At 39.7% G+C, this 21,692-nt stretch overlaps 1 protein-coding gene across 8 annotated transcripts in view; it reads right to left on the bottom strand.

Annotated features, from left to right (window-relative positions):
- The window catches only part of Kiaa1109 (KIAA1109 ortholog), a 166,270-nt gene extending 145,101 nt beyond the window's left edge, over window positions 1-21,169 (bottom strand). For all 8 annotated transcript variants that reach the window (XM_048333714.1, XM_048333715.1, XM_048333718.1 and 5 more), the window contains exons 1-6: window positions 20,959-21,169; window positions 18,950-19,029; window positions 8,463-8,592; window positions 5,635-5,751; window positions 4,368-4,446; window positions 3,229-3,293 (exon numbers count right to left, since the gene is read on the bottom strand). In XM_048333714.1, coding sequence (XP_048189671.1) covers window positions 3,229-3,293; window positions 4,368-4,446; window positions 5,635-5,751; window positions 8,463-8,559 — 358 coding nt within the window. In that variant the 5' untranslated portion in view covers window positions 8,560-8,592; window positions 18,950-19,029; window positions 20,959-21,169. The remainder of the gene's footprint in view (window positions 1-3,228; window positions 3,294-4,367; window positions 4,447-5,634; window positions 5,752-8,462; window positions 8,593-18,949; window positions 19,030-20,958) is intronic.
- Window positions 21,170-21,692: the final 523 nt, after the last annotated feature.

The following is a 21,692-nucleotide window of genomic DNA, read 5'->3' as shown; positions in this document are numbered from 1 at the left end:
CAAACTACCCATACGCAGTGAGACCAAAAGAGAAAAGCACCAAATAGTAAGACCCAAGCACCTCTTCATATGTACATAAAATAATATACAGATTGAAAAGAACCCCAAAGAAAAGGAAACAAAGGACCTCTTCTTAATTTGTCCTGTCATTTTTAGATGACTCTTATTTTTTTAACCTCATATATGGTATATACGCATGCAAATCTGAGGGGAGGTAGGAGGAGGGCACACAATCAGTGGAAAGCGGGTGAAAAAGTACAGCAGAGGGGCCCATCAGCTGCACTGTACATATGTTGGGCTCTGGCTATACCTTTAAGGGGCAGTCCCGAGAGGCCTGCCTCTTCTCCTGCCCTGGGGCTGCTTGGCTGTTAGCCCCTTCCGGGTCCAGAACTGGAAGAGGTAGCAAACCAGCCCCGCCTTCCACCTTGGCCACATGTGGATATCATAATGGCGCCCGAGCTGAGCCCAAGAGGGCAGTTCTGTGGGCTGAGATCTCCGCCTCTAGAGGAAGCTCCGTGACATCACTGTGATGGACAGCTCAGATTAGCGACAGGTTAATCTGAGCTAGTGACTCCAGATCCCTCCCCTTCCCACCGTCATTACTGCTATAAATGTATTTGCCCTTCCCTTTATTAAACAGAAGTTCCAGAAGCTTACCCCGAGACAACTCACGTGACTCCCATGTCTTTCTTTAAGTGTGCGAGGGGAGGAGGGGCGACTATGTACTGCCAAGGTTTGCACATTGGGCTGCACTCCAGCTTTCCGCCCGGTGGGACGGGGCGGGATGCCGGATACGCGCGAGGGTGAAAGGGGTCCCAACAGACATAGATGAAAGTGAACTAAGCAACTCCAGGGCAGTGGCAGGAAGGATGGAATGAGAAAGGAGGGCACAGCTGATACTAAGCAAAAGGAAAGAAATGTACATGACACCCCATAAGTGTAAAGGTAACGCCACTGTGTATCACCCTAAAACAACAATTAAAAAAAAAGAATGCTAGTAATAACTACAAAGAAAAAAGGTTAAAATATTGGCATAGTAATTGATATTCCAAAAGTTATTAACATCATAGCCATTCTAAATCACAGATGGGAAACCTCACGAAGCCATTCAAATACTCTCACAATTCTTTATCATATAATGAAATTTGTGTTCTATTCAGTTACCTAGTGAACAACTCAATCTGTTGTCTTTCCAGATATGAAGCCTGCCATTATTCTCATTTCATTTCATTAGTTCTACACATGCCAAATACTAACTCATTCATCCCAGCCTCAATAAAGAAAAGAGTGCACTGTACATAGAGCACATCCATATAGAAGCAAAGGAATAAAAGCAAAAAGAAAGAAGGCTAACAGTAAGATAATACTGAAATTTAAAGTAGTTTAGGCTGGCTCAAACCTGTGATAAGCTGAGCAACTTTTAGAACTTTCAACTTATTTTCTTATAGGAAAAAAGTTATAAATGATAGATATCTAAATAAGCCTATCAAAAAATGAAAACAAATTTAAAAACCCAACATTTAATTGGAAAGTTCCAAAGGCAAATAGTGCCTAAGCATCGTTTCAGAATCTCAATGGGTTATTAAAATCACAAATGATCCAAATAGCTGAAATAAAAACCAAGGTGGAAAAAGCCTCTCCTGACCTTATATGCCCAGGCCCCACCTACAACCTTCTTGAACAGCAGTTTTCAAAATATGGTCTAGGGCTTTAGAAGAGTCCCAAGATCCTTTACAGAGGCCTGAAAAATCAAAACCTAATAAGAGGATTACTGAGACATTTTGACTCTTGCAATCATTCTCCCAGGAACAGGCAATGTTTTCAAAAGGCTACAGTATTTATGGTAGATACCTCAACAAACTGAATACAGAAGCAAAGTGAGACTCCAGTTATCTTCTACTAAGCCACATATTTAAGATAAATGAAAAAAAAAACAACCAATGTCACTCTTTTTTTTTTTTGCTTTGGAAGCTATTTTTAATGTCATGTTTTAAACATATAATGGCTTACTGGTATTAATGAAAGTAAATTATTTTTACAATTATCAGGCTTAATTTCTATATATGAACAGATAGAAGTCAAAGAATAAAAGCTTTTTGGCATACTCAAGAATTTAGAAGAATGTGAAGATTCCCATGATGAACGTTTGAAAAAGTAAGTTCTAGAAAGTAAAGGCAAGGTCTACCCTCAAAGACAGTGGTAGAGTTAGTATAGAATCAAAAAGGTGGTAACAGAGTCGAGAGCACTTATATAATCATAAAAAATTTGAAGGGAGGGCTGGGAATACAGCCTAGGGGTAAAAGTGGTTGCCTCATATATATGAAGTCCTGGGTTTGATTCCTCAGCACCACATATGTAGAAAAAGCCGGAAGTGGTGCCATGGTAAGAGTGCTAGCCTTGAGCAAAAAGAAGCCTGGGACAGTGCTAAGGCCCCAAGTTCAAGCCCCAAGCCTGGCATAAAAACAACAAGAACAAAAAAAAAACATTTTGAGGGGAAAATTGAGATGACAAAAAGTAAGGCTCTGATGATCAACACAAACCTAGGCCAGATGTAATGACATGCACCTATAGTCCCAGCTACTTGGGAAGCTGAAGTAGTAGAATCACTTGAACACAAGTTGAAAACTGGCCTGTACAACACGGCAACAACAGCAAGTATGAATAAAGTCATATAAGCTGAAGAATATGAATGTTTTAGGAAGATCAGAGTATGAGGGAGGACATTTGAGTCACAACATAGTCAGGCCCACAGATCCGACAAGAAGAAAGGCATAAAGATTATATTGAAGATAACTCTGTATGAGTAATATGTTCAAGTATCTCAAGTTAATCAGGCAACAGGAAAACTACCAAAGGATTTTTCAACCTAAATTTGTTTTAAAAGAAACATTTTTGTAAACTACAAAAGTTTAAAAGGTTACCTATTAAAAGATGTGAGCTGAGATATATGGCTCAAGTGGCAAGGCTCTTGAATATGCAAGAATGAGACACAAGTCAATCTCTGGTACTACCAAAACATGACCCAAACTACTTCATTGCTGAGCATGGTATTGCAGGACTCCTAGCACTCAGGAGGCTGAGGCAGGACGATGAGTTTGAGGCTACGGAGTTATTGAGGCTACGTAGTTATTCAAGACAAGCCAACAACAAAAACAACAGAAAGATGTGAAACATTTCACTACCTGTGTGTGAAAAATCAGATTACATGAGTGAGAAATGAGTATTTACCATGTTGCTTCTGCTTTGGGTTGTACATCTTCCACCACCGAAAAATGATAAATCCATCCTGAATTCTAAGCAAGATTATAAAAATGAGAACTTAAGTCATAATTTACTTAAGTGATTGCTTAGTTATTATAAAAGGTGAGCAATTGGTAATGAATAAGAGAAACTTCTCAAAAAGACACTGGCATTTGACAATACACAACTTTTTCAGAACAGTTATAAAACAATGTTTCATAATCTTCTAGTTGAAAAAAAAAGGGATTTGGACAGCTCCAAGTAATAAAGAATTCTTTAAATTTGATAAAAGCTGTATTATCACTGTAATGTACAACATGTTTTGAAATATTGGGTCCTTCTACTTAGGTAAAAAGCAATGGATAACACAACAGAAAAATGAAGTACTTACAGAAATTTTATCCACTTTAAGTAACATTTTTAAAATATAAAAGTTACATAAAAAGTTGAATTTTAAAGGGTAAATATTAAGGTAATAAGGAAAAAGTGCATTTCTATTAAATGATCTAATAAAGGGCACATTCATAACTTTTATTTTTCACTTCTGACTTGTTAATAATTTTAGAAGACCACAAGATTTGTATCCTAAAATTTTAAGTGTGGTACAAGCATTCCCAAATTCTACCACTTGCATCTCTTAATTAATACAAAATTTTCTCTAAATCACAAGTTTTAAGAAAACTACAAAAACAGAATAAGCTTTTCTTCAATGAGAAGGAATGACTAACATGTTCAGATTTGTGTTTCTGTCTAAAATTATAATTGCTAACAAATTAAATACTTCTATATAAACTTATCTCAAAATAGTAGATGAGAACCATTAACATTTCAGGTCTTTGTTAATATAACAAATGCCCACCAATAATTCTACAACTAAAATGGTCAGGTAACTTAATAGTACATCTAGAAATGAACTGAGGTATTTATTTCTATAAATTACTATTTGAGAACCTTTTTTCCAGTCTGTAATTTAGTTAAATCAATCCAGTAATAAAGGTATCTTCATATATATTAATTCACCAAGTATGATATTTATTTAACATTTATGAAGAAAGTACCAGTAATTGAGTGCTTTTATACTATTTTACAGCATTTCATGTTTGTGTCATTTTGTTTTATGTTGTTACCTGATAGACATGTCCTCTGTAATGTAATAGATTTCACGAACCATGACTTTTCCAGAAAGAACAGAGAAAGAGAAGGAACCTATTATAAGAAGAGAAAAACACAATAGCAATCAGTGCAACTAATAACAGATAAAACTTAAAATAATGGTTGCATTCAATTTATTCAATAATTAATCTCTTTCCAATTCCTTTATAATAACCGTAGCAGTTTTACAAATTTCTCATTTTGCATTTCCTCAGTATAATAAATGCTAGCTAGGTACCAGTGATTCACACCTATTATCCTAAATGCTCAGGAGACTGAGATCTGAGGATCAAGATTTGAAGACATCCTGGGCAGAAAATCCATTAAGACTCTTATTTCCAATTATCCAGGAAAAAGCCGTAAGTGGAGGTACAGCTCAAGTGACGAACTCCAGCCTTAAGTGAAAAAACTAAAGAACAGCACCAGGCCCTGAATTCAAGCCCCAATACCACCAGCACACACACAGAAAGAAGAGGAGAGGAAGGGGAGGAGAGGGGAGGGGAACAGAGCAGAACAGAGGGGAACAGAGGGGAGAGGGGAAAAAAGGAGAAAAGAAAGCAAGATGGAGAGGAGGAAAGGAGAAAGCGGGGGGGGGGGGGGGGGTCACCATTTTCCTCAGTAACGCTGAATGACTCCAGGGACCAGTCCTTGGCCCAAATTAATGGAAGACTAGAAAAATGATAGAAAACTTAAAATTCTTCTTTAGAATATAACCAAATTTCTATTTTCATATGATAAATTTCTCAAATACTTTTTTTTTTTTTTTTCCAGTCCTAGGCCTTGGACTCAGGGTCTGCGCACTGTCCCTGGCTTCTTCTTGCTCAAGGCTAACACTCTGCCACTTGCGCCACAGCGCCACTTCTGGCCGTTTTCTATATATGTGGTGCTGGAGAATCGAACCCAGGGCTTCATGTATACGAGGCAAGCACTCTTGCCACTAGGCCATATTCTCAGCCCCTCTCAAATACTTTTAAGGAGCATCTCTTATCAGCAAAGTTAAGTCAAAAGTTATTCTATAAGCACAGTACAAAATAAGGATGGGGTAAAAGACCTAACTAAATGGTAGTTTGTTTCTAGTTATGCAACACTGCATGAGAAAGTCCAGTAAGATTACTTTAAACTTCATGAAATGTAAGTTTCCAAAACTACTATGTGTTTTTATAGACAACCTGTTGATAAAATGAAATTTATAATATACATCTCACAATTGTATGGGAAAAAAATAGTGTTATTCTAACTTACCAATATGGATATAGCCATGCTTGTATAATCTGTTAAGAACCAATGTTAAAATAAGACCAACATTCCTTGAATTATAGTATGTGAGATAAATAATCCATCCACAGGACAAAATAGTAGCTGTTGAAAAGGAAAAAAAATCAGAAATTATAAGGTTGACTTCTAAATAGTATTGTCTATTATAAATTATTAATGAAAGCCAAAAAACAAAGTGCCAAGTATGAGTAATAAATGAAACAGAACTTTATAGAAGCATTGAAGAACTACTTTCATCAAGACCACAGCATTCTTATTTCATATCTGGCCCTTATTTCACCACAGACTACTTATTATATACAAATCCTTTCTCTAAGAAAAAACAATAGCAAGAAGGAGGGAAAAAGGTATTGTTTCTAAATATAACTTTCACAGACAAACCAAAGCACTTGCTATGACCAAACTGTTACCATTAAAAAATGTTGCATTATGACTTAGTGACTGCTTTGTTTTTTGTTATATAATTTTAAGCAAATAACTTAGTGGGGTATTGCTTTTAGCAGCACATGTTTAATTGTTTTATTTCCTAATTTTAAAATGAACTTTTTCAAAAGGAAAAGCTACTTTTTGAAATGGCTTTATGTGGTCTTTTATACAATCATGAGGGGAATATGAATTTAATAGGTGACTACATTTTTCATGACAAAACGAGTTATATGCAAAAACTGAAACACATTCAATGGCATTTGTCAAATGTAGGTTGTCTTATTCACTACCACAAAATATTTACTGTAAGGTGGTCTACCTAATGTGACTTTAGATGAAAATTTCTACTTCTATTTTCATTTCTTTAAATAACAGATTGGTTGATTTCTTTTAATTGACTTTTTTTTCTAATTTAAAAAATCATCAGTTTTCTTTCCAAAGGCTGTAACCTGTTTTTGGGAAATGGCTTGGGAATGAATTTCTTATGTACTTTTGGCCTACTAAAGGTGAACATTTTTCCAAATATCCAGAAACATGGGCTTTCTCTTCCCCGAATGTATTTATTTAGTTAATAAAACAGTATAAAGCAGTGAAAAAAGAAATGAAAAACAAAGAAAACATATATTTGAAACATTTTTAATTGATCTGAGCATAAATCTATGCTTTTCTGCTCATGACCAAAGAAAAAGGAAAACTGGATATAGATCGATCTCTGATTTAAAAATTGTTAGCACTCATGGCATCATGAAAGAAGCATAAATAAGAATTGAGAAAAAATACAACCACGGATGTATAACCTATATTCATGATTCAGTATCTATAAGTCTCAATGTCCAACATATTAGAAGCTATGATGAGCATTGAAACATACACAAAATACCTATCTATGAATACCATAGATATCATATCCTATGTCATATCCATAAATATCATTATCCTCCTTTTCCTTTGTTACCCTTTCTACTTTCCTCTCAGTTTCCAATTCCAGTACCAAATTTCAAATCAGATACCATTCTGTCACAAAAATATGTTGGGTAATAAATGCCCTTGCTAATCTCTCCTCTTTCTGGTATTATTTTTGTATTTCTCCTCCTGCTTCCCAAATACCATCCAATCATTCACTCACTCTAGCTTTCCTTCTTCTTTCCTCTCTACTATTTAATGGTCCACTATTTTAAACTACTTATATATACCTCGAAACTTTCTAGATTAGATAAATAACACAGCTCACTGTCAAGCACATAAATAGTAAACCTATTAAAACATTCCATTCCATTTTACCATAAATATACATTTGCTGTGAGGATTTTTTAGTTTTTTTTTTTTTTTTTTTTTTTTTTTTTTTTGCCAGTCCTGGGCCTTGGACTCAGGGCCCGAGCACCGTCCCTGGCTTCTTCCCGCTCAAGGCTAGCACTCTGCCACTTGAGCCACAGCGCCGCTTCTGGCCGTTTTCTGTATGTTTTCTGTATATGTGGTGCTGGGGAATCGAACCTAGGGCCTCGTGCATCCGAGGCAGGCACTCTTGCCACTAGGCTATATCCCCAGCCCGATTTTTTAGTTTTTCAATAGAAACATGTTTCTGTTGGGGTAGGGCGGAGAGGTGCTCTGACACTAGAGAAATAAGCTCAGTGCACTATCTTTTTTCTCCACCCACTTTCCAGAAGTTAGATAATGAAGGATCCAAGAAAAAGTAAAGAACATTCTAGAGAAGCTTCAAGAAATATATACATTAACATTTTCTTTCCTGAAAATAGGTGAAAATTCAAAATGCATTGTATTCATAAACTGCTTTGTTAAATGGTACCTCCTTTCAATTTTACCCCCCCTTCAACACTGTCACCAACCTTTAATCCACCTATGAGCTTACTTTTCTTAATTTTGTGGTATATGACATGAATTACTCATTGATTGTATTCTCCCTCCCCCCATTCATCTACCCCTCTTCTCTTGGTCCCACCACCCTACTGGCAAGTGCCCATTTCCTAAAAAGTGGTAGGCTCCAGATGAATCAGGGAAGAAGAATGGTGGGTGAATAGTCATAATATTCAATGTACACATGCGATGGAACCATGTAACTTGAGAGGATGGAGAGGATTGGGATAGATGGAGAAGACAATGATGTAAGGGGTGACATTGATCAAGAGGCACTGTACACATAAATTGAATGGAAACTCCTTTGTACAACTACTTAACAATAATAAAATATAATTTAAAAGATAAACAAAAAAGCAAAAGCTGCTGAAAAGTCAAAAATAAGTAAGTGGTATTATAAGTATTCCAAGTTCAATAAACCACTATTTAAAAATCTCATAGTTGTTCATATACATGGAATACACACAACAAAGTACCAGAAAATATATCCGACATACCAACAAGGAGCCAAACAACATTGGAATTGTGTTCTGTTAGAAAGTCTTCCAATTGAGTGATACTGGGGACAATACTGTCATTCTTCCTTTGCTCCATTACTGAAGGTTTTCCATAACAGCATCTAAAGGCCTGAAGAAGTCAAAAGTTAAATTTAGAATTGACGTTTTTTAATTGATAGAGAAATTACAGAAAGAGGGAAAAGGTGAATTGAATAAATAAGGTTTACTAAATCAATTTGTTTCCTTCAATGATGAAAATGCAAAAAATACCAGCAAACAAAATACACCCACATTTCTACCTAAATATAGACAATGGATCCTATTTATGTCTTTATTTCATCATCCTAAATATGATGAAAGACTAGACTTCAGCTATTAAGATATAATGAGTATGAGTGTGTGTGTGTGTGTGTGTGTGTGTGTGTTTGTGTGTGTGAAGACTAGGGCTTTAACTCAGGGTCTCTCACTTATCCTTAGCTGTGTGTGGGTATGGGTGCACCAGTCCGAGAGCTTGAATTCAAGGACTGGGAGGACTGGGTGCTGTTTGTGAGCGTTAGTGCTCAAAGCTAGCATTCTACTACTTGAGCCACAGTTCCACTTCCAGTTTTCTTTATTTGTTTGCTTGTTTATTTTTGGTGCTAATTTGAGGTCAGAGTCTCATGGACTTTTCTGCCCAGACTCTGATCCTGGATCATAGCTCAGCCTCCTGAGGAGTTAAGATACAGGGATGAGTCACCAGCACCTGGCTTTCCCTCAGCATTTTTGGTCATGGCTCTACTACTTGAGCCACATCTCTACTTCCTGCTTTGTGTTGGTTAACTGAAGATAAGAATCTCAAGGATTGGGCTAGCTTCAAACCATGATTCTAAATCTTGGCCTCCTAAATTGCTAGGATTATAGTGTAAGTAACCTGCACCAGGCAGATTATGCTTAAATCTAATAGGAAATATCTATCATAGCCAGGAATGATGGTGCACACTTACAATTTCAGCACTCAGAAGGCTGGGGCAAGAGTATCTCAAGTATGAGGTCAACCTGGACAGCAAAGTGAGTTTAAAGCCATCCTGGATAACAGTAAGATCTTGTCTCAAAAAAGTAAAAATAAATTTTAAAAAGAACCAAAAGACAAAAAGCAAAAATACAGGCACTGTATAATCTTTATGGAGCAAATGATAAAAAGGAAAGAGGGAGAAAAATAAGTTGGTTGTTTCTTCTTCCTCTACTCCTTAACAACCCAACCTAAAACTTTAAGGTAAAGCAAAGAAAGGCAGCCATCGACACGTGAGGAAGAGAGAAACAAGAGTCTCAGTGTCTTAGAGTAGATTCCTAGGAACAATTAAGTATCTACCTCTGTGAGCAGAGGCAGCGCCTCAGAGTGTCAAAGTCTGAGTGTCAGGGTCAGGATGATAAGGAGGGCATACTTGCAGGAAAGAGGCCAGGTGCAATGCACCCACAGCAGCTTGAAGAGCAGCAAGGAGAAGCAAGCTAGATCCAGTCTCAGAGCCTGGGAAAACCAACAGCCTTAGGAGAGTGAGAAGAGCACCTTCACAAGAAGGTTGCCCTATCATACAGTCAGAACCAAGTGGAAAGCATCAAACTTGAAAGAGTTAAATAGGGCTTCAATGCAGGAGAGCAATCTGAGCGGATTTAAGGCAGCATGAGTAGAAACAGGATTAGGAGGGCAGATAAACACCTGGGGATGGGCCCAGACGAAGCAATTAAATAAATATATACAGGAGGATGGAAGCTAAGTTACTGTGGTAGATATAGAGAGAGGAAGAAAGAGAGGAAGAGTCCTGGGTAATATATAAGAACTGGAGATAGAGTTTTCAATATAAATGGAGAAATAAGCAGAGCTACAAATGTGTATTATATGTGTCTACACATTATGTGTACAAGTATGTGTATGTAAATGTATGCATGCCTTCATCAACATGTCCAGGGAGCAGCAACACTACACTAAAAATAAACACAGAACTTTGTTCTTAAAACCCACTTTCTACAGAGAGAAATGATTGATTTCAAAACTAAGGCAGAGAAAGTCAAAATGAGTCTTGTTTTCCAAAAAGACCTGGACAAAGAATGACAGTAATATGTGAAAAAGATACAGAGTTAGCTTCAAGAGATTCCTGAGGGCAAAATCTGGGACAACTTAAAAATAAGTAGTAGTGGGCTGGGAATATGGCCTAGTGGCAAGAGTGCTTGCCTCATATACATGAAGCCCTGGGTTCAATTCCCCAGCACCACATATATAGAAAACGGCCAGAAATGGCGCTGTGGCTCAAGTGGCAGAGTGCTTGCCTTGAGCAAAAAGAAACCAGGGACAGTGCTCAGGCCCTGAGTTCAAGCCCCAGGACTGGCAAATAAATATTAGTAATGGGTTAAAATCCATTAAGTAAATCTGGGTGTCAAGAGGAGGAAGCATTGCAACTAAAGGATAAGATAGAGCAGCTGGGATGGGGCATTTCTTGCCTAAGCAACTATCTCTTGGTTTTTCTTTACAGACAAATAGCTGTCTCACAACCCAAAAATACAAGACCACCCTGGTAATCACCATTCTGCCATCATATCTTTCTTCTTTAGTTTATAAGTATGCTTGAAATTTTTAATGCAAATACTTAACTTGAGCAAAACCAAACTGAGAAGCCTTCATCATATTGCCTCACAAACTTCAGTTAATAGCTTAGCAACAATTACTTGATACGATAGCCTTGAGATAAAAATCAAAGAAGGAATGCCTGTAATGTTCTAGAATGGGGAAAGGATGGGTATATACATGGAAGAAGGCAAGTGCAGACAGTATAAAGGAAAATAATAAAATCAGAAGATCCTAATTCTGACTGTAGTGTTCCAGAAACAGCCCATTATGTAGATTAAAAGCACGGTACTAAGTAGACAGCCCAGGTTCAGTGACAGTTCTGAAATTTCAATTTTGTGGTTGTGGGCAAAATCCCTACTCTATGTTGTTTCTTTGTGTGTAATAGTGCCTACTTCATAAAGTTTACTTTGAGACTTAATGAGAACACATATGTAAACTATTCAAAACAATGTCTGGCACACTGAAGGTATTTTGCTAATGGAGTCTTGTCCTTACTCCAATTAATCAACAAAAAGCTGGAAGTAGAGCTATGGCTCAAGTGGTAAAGTGCTAGCCTTGAGCAAAAAAGCTCAGAGATGGGACCAGGCCCTGAGTTAAAGCCACAGGACCAGAACATACACAAAAACGTTCTACAATAAACAAGAAAATCCTAAGTACTAAGTATAAGAATTGAAATATTTACAACAGTCTTTAGTAGAATTTCTGGCAATAGAGAAAATGATAAACTCTTTTTAAAAAAATAACTTTCTTTGCCCTTACCATACAATGTTACCATTAACAGTTTAGAAGCCCATCTCCTCATTAGGTCCTCTCTAAGGTCAGACTTGTCCTACTCACTTCATGCCAGTAAATGAATAAGTAAATCCTTGTAAAAAAAACAAACACACAAAACAAAGAGCTAGTACCACCGATAAGCAAGTATATTTAATGGGAGCAAGAAATGCTTAAATGATCTCTTTTACGCTCAAGAAAATGTAGTTTTCATATAAGACAAAAGGTATAGAACACAAAAACAGCAACAAAGGAGAAAAAAGCAAAGTAACAACAACAACAAAAAAAAAACCTCAGTTCCATTTCCATTTCTTGGAGTTCATTTCAATAAGCATCATTTTTTTATATGATCGTATGCACATAGTTACTGAGTCTGTGTGATCCTTTCCTTAAAATATCTTCCTTTGGTCTCACTGTGTGAATGTCTAGAGTCCTGTATAATTTTTGGTTTCTGTACCTTTTGTCTTGTATGTAAGTTTATCTGTTTGGGGGAGGGCAAGAGGGAACATAGAAATAGTGTGACAATGGGTAAACAAATGCAGCAGTAATATTCACTAGACACTATATTGAACACAAGCTATATAACTTGGGGAGGAGGAGTCAGTAGGGAAAAACTGGGAGAAAATGAAGGAAGAGATGACACTGTTCAGAAAGAAATGTATGCATTAACCCCTTGGTACATCACCTTTACAATAACAAAATTAAATTAAGCTAGGCACTGGTGGCTCATGCCTGTAATCCTAGCTACTCAGCTGAGGTCTGAGGATGGCTGTTCAAAGCCAGCCCGGGCAGTAAAGTCTATGAGACTTATCTTCGACAAACTACTAAGAAAAAGATGAACATGGTGTTGTGGCTCAAGTGGTAGAATACTAGCCTTTGAGTACAAAGAGGGTTAGGGACAGGGCCCAGGCCCTGAGTTCAAGCCCCAGGACTCGGGGGGAGGGGGGAGTAGATTAAATGAGAAAAAGAAGAAAATGCAGTTTCTTTGCATTTAGGAAGTGTCCTGGAGTGTTAGCTCAGTGGTAGAGTGTCTGCAAGACCCTGGGCACTTTTTAAAAAATCCTCATCATTGAAAAACATACAAGAAAGAGAATACAAATACAACAACAAAAAAAAAAATTCAAATTCTTCACAGAATAGAGTAACTACCTAAGCAATGTCCTCAGACCTTCTTGCTTTTTTTATTTTTGTGCAGTTCTGGGGTTTGAATTTAGAGCCTGGGCACTGTTCCTAAAGTTTTTTGCTCAAGGCTAGCACTCAATCAATTAAGCCATAGCTCTACTTCTGGCTTTGTAGTGGTTATTCAGAAATGAGAGTCTCATGGACTTTCCTGCCTTGAGAGCTTCTAACTGCAATCCTCATATTCAGCCTCCTGAGTACCTAGAATTACAGGCATGACCCACCAGCACCTGGCTGCTTTCAGTCATTATTTTAATAGCATCTAGGCTAAACTACACCATGAACTCCCACAGGTAGTATGAAGATGACTTTAAACTAGTTTAAAGCTAGATGGCCAGAAACTAATGACTTCATAATTCTCCTTCCACTTCTATGTTATGCAATTAAAGAATATAAAATATATATGAGCTTATCATAATGGAATACCTCGTAGGAAAGAATATGTAATCTTTATACATTTAAGATAATACTAAAATGTATTAAAATAGTTATTATCATTGCCCACTGAGTGCATAGTGATTTGAAGGACCCTCTCTACCCAAAAACAATGCCATCAGGGTACAGACCAAAATTTCCATCCTCCATTCCTTTAATAGAATACTAATTTTCTCTTTTAAAAATGTAAGCATATCTTTATTATACAGTCTTGCACCACTTAATGACTAGAAGTACATTTTGAGAAATGTATCATTAGGCAATTTCATCTCTGTGCAATGAAAGAGGACACTTACATTAAACCTAGATGGTATGCATAGCCTTCTACAAATAATATACAGCATGTTATTATAAATAATATAGCACATCTAAAAAATAGTACAAATATAGAAGGTGGCTTAGTGGTAGAATGCTTTGCCTAGCATGCATGAAGTCCTGGGTTAGATTCTGCAATACCACATAAACAGAAAGATTACTAGCCTTGAGCAAAAGCAGCTCAGGGACAGTGCCCAGGCCCTAAGCTCAAGCCCCAGGGATGTCCCCCCGCCCCCGAAAAAAAAAAAAAGAGGGAGAGAGAGAGCTTTGTGAAAGTAGCACATCTGTATAGGACACTTACCATGAATACAGCTTGAGTCCGGGAGGGATAAATAAGAGTAAGTAACTTTTTAAGATTGTTTTAAAAACTACTTTTCTTCCTTAAGTAATGTTAACCTTAGCTTAATGTAACATTTTTACTTTATAGTTTTAACTTTTTGACTATTCTCTAGTAAATTTGGCTTATAATATAAACACACTTGTTCAGCTATGCAAAAATATTTGCTTTATGCTCCTATCCTATAAGTTTTTTTATCCATTTTTCAATTTTGTTTTTACTTTTTAAGCTCTTTGTATTAAAAACTAAGAAAAAAAAACATACCCATTAACCTAGACTTCCATAGGGCTGAGATCATTGCTACCACTGACTTCTACCTCTATATTTTCTCTAGCAGAATGTCTTCAAGGGCCCTAACACACTAGAGCCATCGTCTCTACTACCTCCTCAGACAACAGTGCTGCCCTCTACAATCCATCCAAGCCCTCGAAGCTGGGCCTGAGACTCTTCTTGAGAAATATGCACAATGTCACTGCTGTTTTCCCAACACAGATCTGCGTATAAGCACAGAATAGACCACAACATTTGGTTGTGTTTTTGGTTTTTTTCCAGTGTATGGTCCTAGGCTTGAAATCAGGGGTTGGGTGCTATCCTTGAGCTTTTGTGCTCAAGGCTTCTTTTTTTTTTTTTTTTCCAGTGCAAAGTCTCGTTTATTGAGGTAGATCCTTCTATTAAATAAGGCACAAGAAGATCGGCAGGAAGGGGAGGGGTGTACATGCACCTATCTAGGGACTGTGAGGGGAGGCCTGAGCTGTCCGTCAAGAGTGGAGGGTCGAGGGACCAATCCTAAGAGGCGGCCTTATTTTACGTCACATCAAGGCTTCTTTTTTTATTGGCAATAGTGGGGACTGAACTCCGGATCCATGACTTGTTAGAAAGTACTCTTCCACTTTAGCTACACCTCCAGACCTTGGCCTTCCAAGTAGATGGGATTACATAGTTGAGATTCCCACAGCCAGCCACAACACTCTTCCTAACATAATAAACACCTTTCAGTGTTGGGATCCCCATTTTAAAACCTTTTAAGGTCCTTGTTGAGGTGTGTAAAAACTTCTACTAGAACTTTCTCTGAGCTGAGCTCTTGCCCAGCACAAAAAAATCCCTGGATTTACTCTACTGTGCCACAAACAAAAAGGAAGAAGAGGAGTTAGGTTTAATTTTAAATCCTTCATTGTAACATTTCTTGGGGATTCTTCTTTATCATATTCTATAGTTTCTTTTTTCTTTTCTTGCTAGTCCCAACACCACCTTATTAGTCAACTTCTCAGGAACCACCTGTGGGAGCTTCTAACTGCCATCCTCACTCAATCTACATAGCTGCTTCACAGAACAGCCATAGCCCTGCCTCCCCCAACTGTTGTGAGTCTTTGTCCAGATGCAGATGCTACTCATCCACACATTGGATACATGGTTCAAAGCCTGGCCAAGTTTTCGATGCAGCAGGAATCACTTGAATGTCTTACTCAGTTGCAACAGCGTGGAAAGAAATGCTCAAGCAGGACTTAAAAACTACTCTAATTCCTTGATCCACGAATTGCACTGAGGAGGTGGTTTGGAAGGAGAAACATTGCCCTGATATTTGGAGACCATTTTGATGGAAGGCCATCAAGAAAAGGAGGTATGCTAGAGTATCACCAAAAAACAAGTCACATCATGAAAGGTATGTTACTTTCCAAATATTTCTCCATTTCATTGCCACGCAGTTCAGGAGGGGAAGAGACGCTGACTCATCCCTGAGCACCTACTGCTCCTGTAGGCCACTGGGAGTGTGTGCCAGGTGGTTCCTGGGCCTCCCTGTGCTCCATGTGTAGCCTGAAACACAGCCCCCAGGCAAGACTCTTACCCTAGCCCTAAAAGCCTTAAAACCTGACTTTGACTTGGCCTCTTACTTTCAGGCATCCATTTCCAGAATAGCAAGGTTGCATCCATCTTGAAGATTTGCCGTCAAAATATGGAAACAACCCAGATGCCCTTCCACAGACGAATGGATCCAAAAAATATGGTACTTATACACAATGGAATACTACATAGCGAAGGAATGGTGAAATATTGTTATTCGCAGGGAAATGGTCAGAACTCGAACAAATAATGTTGAGTGAGACAAGCCTAGAACACAGAAAACAAAGGGGCATGATCTCCCTGATATATGACTGTTAACAAAGGGAGACGGAGAGACAGTAGAGACCAAGTCTGTGAACACTGTATATGTGCTTGATACATTGTATATTGCATATGGGTCTACCTGACCTAGACAAGGGATGGAAAAACAGGTTGTAAGGTATCACAAGAAATGTACACACTGCCCTACTATGTAACTTCACCCTCTTTGCACAACACCTTGTAAAAAAATTTATGTTCAATTAATATTAAATATATATATATTAAAAAAAAAAAAAGATTTGCCGTGACAACTAATTTTCCTCCACTCATCTAGAGTTTCCAAAAAAACTCAGTTGCTCATCAGGTCTTACAGGCCAGTGAGGTCTCGGCACTCCCTTTCACATATGTAATGAATGACAATTCTCAAATCACTAAAACCACTCAGAGCTAGCAGTGAATTCAACACTGAGGTTGGGGCCAGACTTGTCTTTAAAAATGGAAAACAGGGGCTGGGGATATGGCCTAGTGGCAAGAGTGCTTGCCTTGTATACATGAAGCTCTGGGTTCGATTCCCCAGCACACATATATAGAAAATGGCCAGAAGTGGCACTGTGGCTCAAGTGGCAGAATGCTAGCCTTGAGCAAACAGAAGCCAGGGACAGTGCTCAGGCCCTGAATCCAAGCCCCAGGACTGGCCAAAAAAAAAAAAAAAAAAAAGGACAACAAAACTCTGGTTTTGGAAACGAGTGTCTCAGTGCTAAAGGGACATGCTTCTGTGCCAGATCATTAGAAAGTTCTCCACAGAGGATCCAGGGCCTTCTCAAAACTGTGTTCAGCTCATTGCCTCCAATGTAGCAGATCCCACAACAGCTCCCATCGCATTGCTCCTGTACCTCAAGATGAGAGCTATGGCAGAATGGGACCTGCCTGACTGGTAAGCGATATTCATCACAAATTTTCTATCTTCGAGATCCAGAGTCCTTTTAATTTCACTTCCATAAGGAATCACTCACTGTGACCTACTACTGCCAACATCAGCAATGGATTTTGATGACAAGTAACGCAATATAAGATTAAGTTAAGCACAAGAGAAAATGATGAAATCAGAAGACAAGCTAAACACAAGACACAAGAGGTTGTTCTGGTACAACATGGTACACTGCTTTATAGTGAACTTTGCTTCAGAAGTAGAAAGAACACACTCTGAAATGACTATAGAAAGTGTTCTATGCATAAGAGATGCATAAACCAGCAACACCGATGTCTGTTACTATTATTTGCTATACATAATTGTATGTGCTTTATTTTTATACTTCCTACAGGCCGAACAGTTTTCTTGGTGCTGCCATCATCACAAACATATGTTATGTTAAAATGTGGTAGTTACTTTAGTCACTATAGTCACTTTAGTCACTCAGTAGTACATGTGGTTCATTGTTGATCAAAACATCACAGAACATACGGCATTATTATCTACCATCAACTATTAGTATGTCATTAGTGTAAATTAACTCATTCAAGTTTTTTTCATTAGCAAGCTGGATCTACAAAACACCACAAAATGTCAAGGGTTCCTGAAGATGGAAAAATATCTTTTAAAAAAAAGTGGAGGGATGATAGGCAAATATTGCCTTCTTTAACAATTTTACCTAGAACTAGCTTTTCTGTGTGTAGAAATCAGAATTATGTAATGCCTTATTCTAGTCATTTAAGTAAGCAAACTAGACAGTTATCCTCTTAAGACAAACAGATTAGTTGTTATAATCCTTACTACCCAGGAAGTCATTCTACATCCTTTTCAGTCCCAAGATTCTATTCACACAAACAATTTTACCTGTTAACTCTAAATCCTAACAGAAATAAGATAACATTCAATCAAAAATAATGGCTCAGGTCCTGTACCAGATGATCACAGACAAATCTAACCCAGGCAGAAAAGTCCACTAGATTCCATCTCTAAAACAGCATCAGAAAGGATGACTTGGCTCAAGTGGAAGAGTACCAACTAAGTATGCAAATACAAAGCCCTTGAAAACAGAGTAGGTTTTAAAGACAGTTTTCAAATGTACAGGGTTCCTTATATTTTCCTCAGTGTTAAAATAGCTCAGGCAAAGTTACTGAATCTCTTTGAACCTATTCCCTAGTCATAAGGAGCCATGCTGGCTCATGCCTATAATCTTAGTTAGACAGTAAGGCAGTTGAGATCTGAGGATCACTGTTCAAAGCCAGCTGGGGCAGGGATGTCCATCAGACTTTCATCTCTAATTAAGTAGCAAAAGGCTGGGAGTGGGGCTGTGGCTCAAGAGGTAGAGTGCCAGCCTTAAGCAAAAAAGCTAAGAGACAGCATCCAGGTACTAAGTTCAAGCCCCAGTACTAAAACACATACATTAAAAGTGTCTGTGTATTCATCTGTCTACAATATTCTACAAAGACCAAACCAAAAAAGTCAAGTGTTATTCACTTCTTCATAAACATGAGCAGATTAAAAAGCAACACAGGCAGAAAATTATACTGATACTTCATAATTACACCAATAATTCCCTTGTCTTTCTCTGGTCAGTAGAGGCTAACAATGACTTGTCAATCAGACATCAATCCAAAAGTGATATAAAATGATTTGTAGGTCACATTACATAACAAACAATATTCAATTTCCATTTGCTGTCCATACCCAGATTAAACTACAAATAAGGCAAAAATCATCTAATTTTTTTCCTATCTTAACTAGAAAATCTTGCCAAAAATACTTGCCTCTTCTTTTAATATGCAATGTTCTTTTTTCTCTTCCTCTTGTTTTTCACAGGCCTCTTCAGTGTTTCATTTTAACAAATCTAAAAAGAACAACATTTTAGCCAATTAGACAAGGAATTCTGGCTTTATTACCAATGTGACTACTCACTCAGGAGGAAAACTTTTATGGTTAGTTCACTATTTCCTTGTTAAAGTTTCAAAACAAGAAATACTTTTTTTTTTTTTTTTTTGGCCAATCCTGGGGCTTGGGACTCAGGGCCTGAGCACTGTCCTTGGCTTCTTTGTGTTCAAGGCTGGCACTCTACCTCTTGAGCCACAGAGCCACTTCCAGCTTTTTCTGTTTATGTGGTGCTGGGAATTAAACCCAGGGCTTCGTGCATGCTAGGCAAGCATTCTCCCACTAAGCCACATTCCCAGAAATACTCTTAAATCTAAAATAAGACTGTAATTTCTAAAGTAAGCTCTTCCAAAATTTCAAAACCACTGTACTTATAGAAAGAACCTACGTTTCTGGGAATCAAATTCTATTATTAAAACATACTCAACAGCTTATGCTTGTGGTTCACATCTGTAATCCTGGCTACTCAGGAGGCTGAGAACTAGAGGACTGGTTCAAAGCCAGTAGGAACAGAACAGTCTGTGAGGCACTATCTCCAATTAACCAGCAAAAAGCCAGAAGCGGAGCTGTGACTGAAGTGGCACAGTGCAAGCTCTAAGAGGAAAAGCTAAGGGACAGCATCTAGGTGCTGACTTCAGGCCCCAATAAGGGGTGAGGTGTGGCCTCGAGAAACATCCTGTCAAACAGCTGCATCTCTAGGCAGACCATCTGGCACACTTCCAAAAATCAACCAATAGTCACTGCAGACTCTTAAGATGCCCTAAAGGAGTCAAGATTACCTGGCGGAAGCACAACTCTAACTTTGGAGCTGAGGGCTTTGGTTCTCTCCTCTATGAAGTGAGAATAGTAACCAACTTTAAGTGAGAGGGATTTTGATGACTGTGAGATAATGTAACATATGAGTCTGTTTTACATAATTCAACCTTACATATATTTACATTTTACTTTTACATATTTGCATGCATATATTTATATATATTTTACACGAAAAGCATGAGATGGATATTTAAAATTTTTTAACATATTACATATAATTAGATACGGTTGTACACAAGCCACTCTATAGTTCCCTAAGATAAGCAGTCTCGTTTTTACTTTGTGTGGTTTTGGTTTTGTACTAGTCCTGGGGACTGAACTCTGCGTCTGGGCACTGTCCCTGAGCTCAAGGTGAATGCCCTACCAGCTGAACTCCACTTCTGGCTTTTTTGGGGGCAGTTAAGTGGGGATCAGAGTCTCAGGAACTTTCTTGCGCAAACTAGCTTCGAACCGCGATCCCCGGACTTCAGCCTCCTGCGTGGGCCGCCGGCGTCAAGTTTAACTCATCGTTTTTCTACCTGGGTCTAACTGAAGTAACTCAGCCTTCTCGTCGTGCACTTGGGCAAGGGAGCGGCAACGTTAAGCGAGCCGAAATTGGAGACTTTTAGACTGCTACGAACCCGAGTTTCCAACCACAATCAGCCCGGCCCGCGGGGGAGGGAGAGGGGGAGGGGAGGAGACGGGGAGGGGAGGAGAGGGGGAGGGGAGGGAGGGGAGGATGTGAGTACCGCCCGGAAGCAAAGAGTCTTTGCATCTTGTCTTAGCCGGGGTGCACTCTGCCGAGGTGGGCACCACGGTACAACGCAAACCCCACGGAGCGACGCAAAGGCGGGGAGGCTCTCGGGTCCAGCCGCCCAGGGGAGCCGCCCATCGTCCTCCTCCCCCGGCTGCCGGCTGACATCCACCCAGCAGGTGCACCGTCCTTCCCGCCGCCACCCGCCCGGGCCCCGCGGGCGCACCACGCCGACCCCGGGCGGCCCAGGCCCGGTCAGGCCTCCCTTCGGACCCCCGAGCGAGGGGGCCCAAGGGACCCGCCCACCTCCGCTCCGCCCGGCCCGGCCCGGCCCACCCTCACCTGGGCCGGCGCCGGGTTCCGCCTCTCCCGGGACTCTGCGGGCCGTGGAGCCCCGCGAGGCCTGCCGAGTTCTGCCGGTGCCCGCGCCCTCCAGCCCCGCCGCCCCGGCGAGCCCACCCGGGTCCCGCTCCGGGCTGCAGCCCCCGGGACGCTCTGAGGAGCCGAGCAGGGGAGGGGCGGGGGTCCCAGCGGAGGCCCGCGGCACTGCGGCTGCGTCAACCGGCGACGTCACACGTCAGAGCGCCGGCGCCTAGAGGGCGCCGCTGGAACCCCGCCCAGAAGCCCGCTAAGCCCCGCCCCCCGGGCTGGGGGCGGAGCCTGGAGCAGGGAGCCAAGGTGAGGAGCTGATTTGAAAACTTACTTGCTAGAATCACCTGTTAGCGTTCTTCCTGACTCAGGAGGAAACAGACAGACGACCCCAGGAGGAGGAGGAGGCCCACGCAGGACAAGACAGACCAGCGTACGGGGCCAGACGAGATTATGCTCAACACTGGCACTCCGCCACTTGAGCCAATTCCTGGTTTTTTTTCTGGTTAATGGGAAACAAGAGGCTCATGGATCTGTCTGCCCAGGTTGGCTTGGAGCCGCGATCCTCAGCTCTCAGCTTCCTGAGTAGTTTGGATAACAGGTGTTGATGTGACGGGGGAATGAGAAAATCCGTGGAGCACTGTTAAAGGTGACAAATCAGTTTTATTAGTCAGTTTGCAACTGCCTTGCCGCACCCCCCCTCCCCC

This window comes from Perognathus longimembris, chromosome 24 (assembly GCF_023159225.1).
Source record: "Perognathus longimembris pacificus isolate PPM17 chromosome 24, ASM2315922v1, whole genome shotgun sequence".
NCBI lineage: Eukaryota > Metazoa > Chordata > Mammalia > Rodentia > Heteromyidae > Perognathus > Perognathus longimembris.
This window is presented reverse-complemented; position numbering and strand designations above follow the sequence as displayed.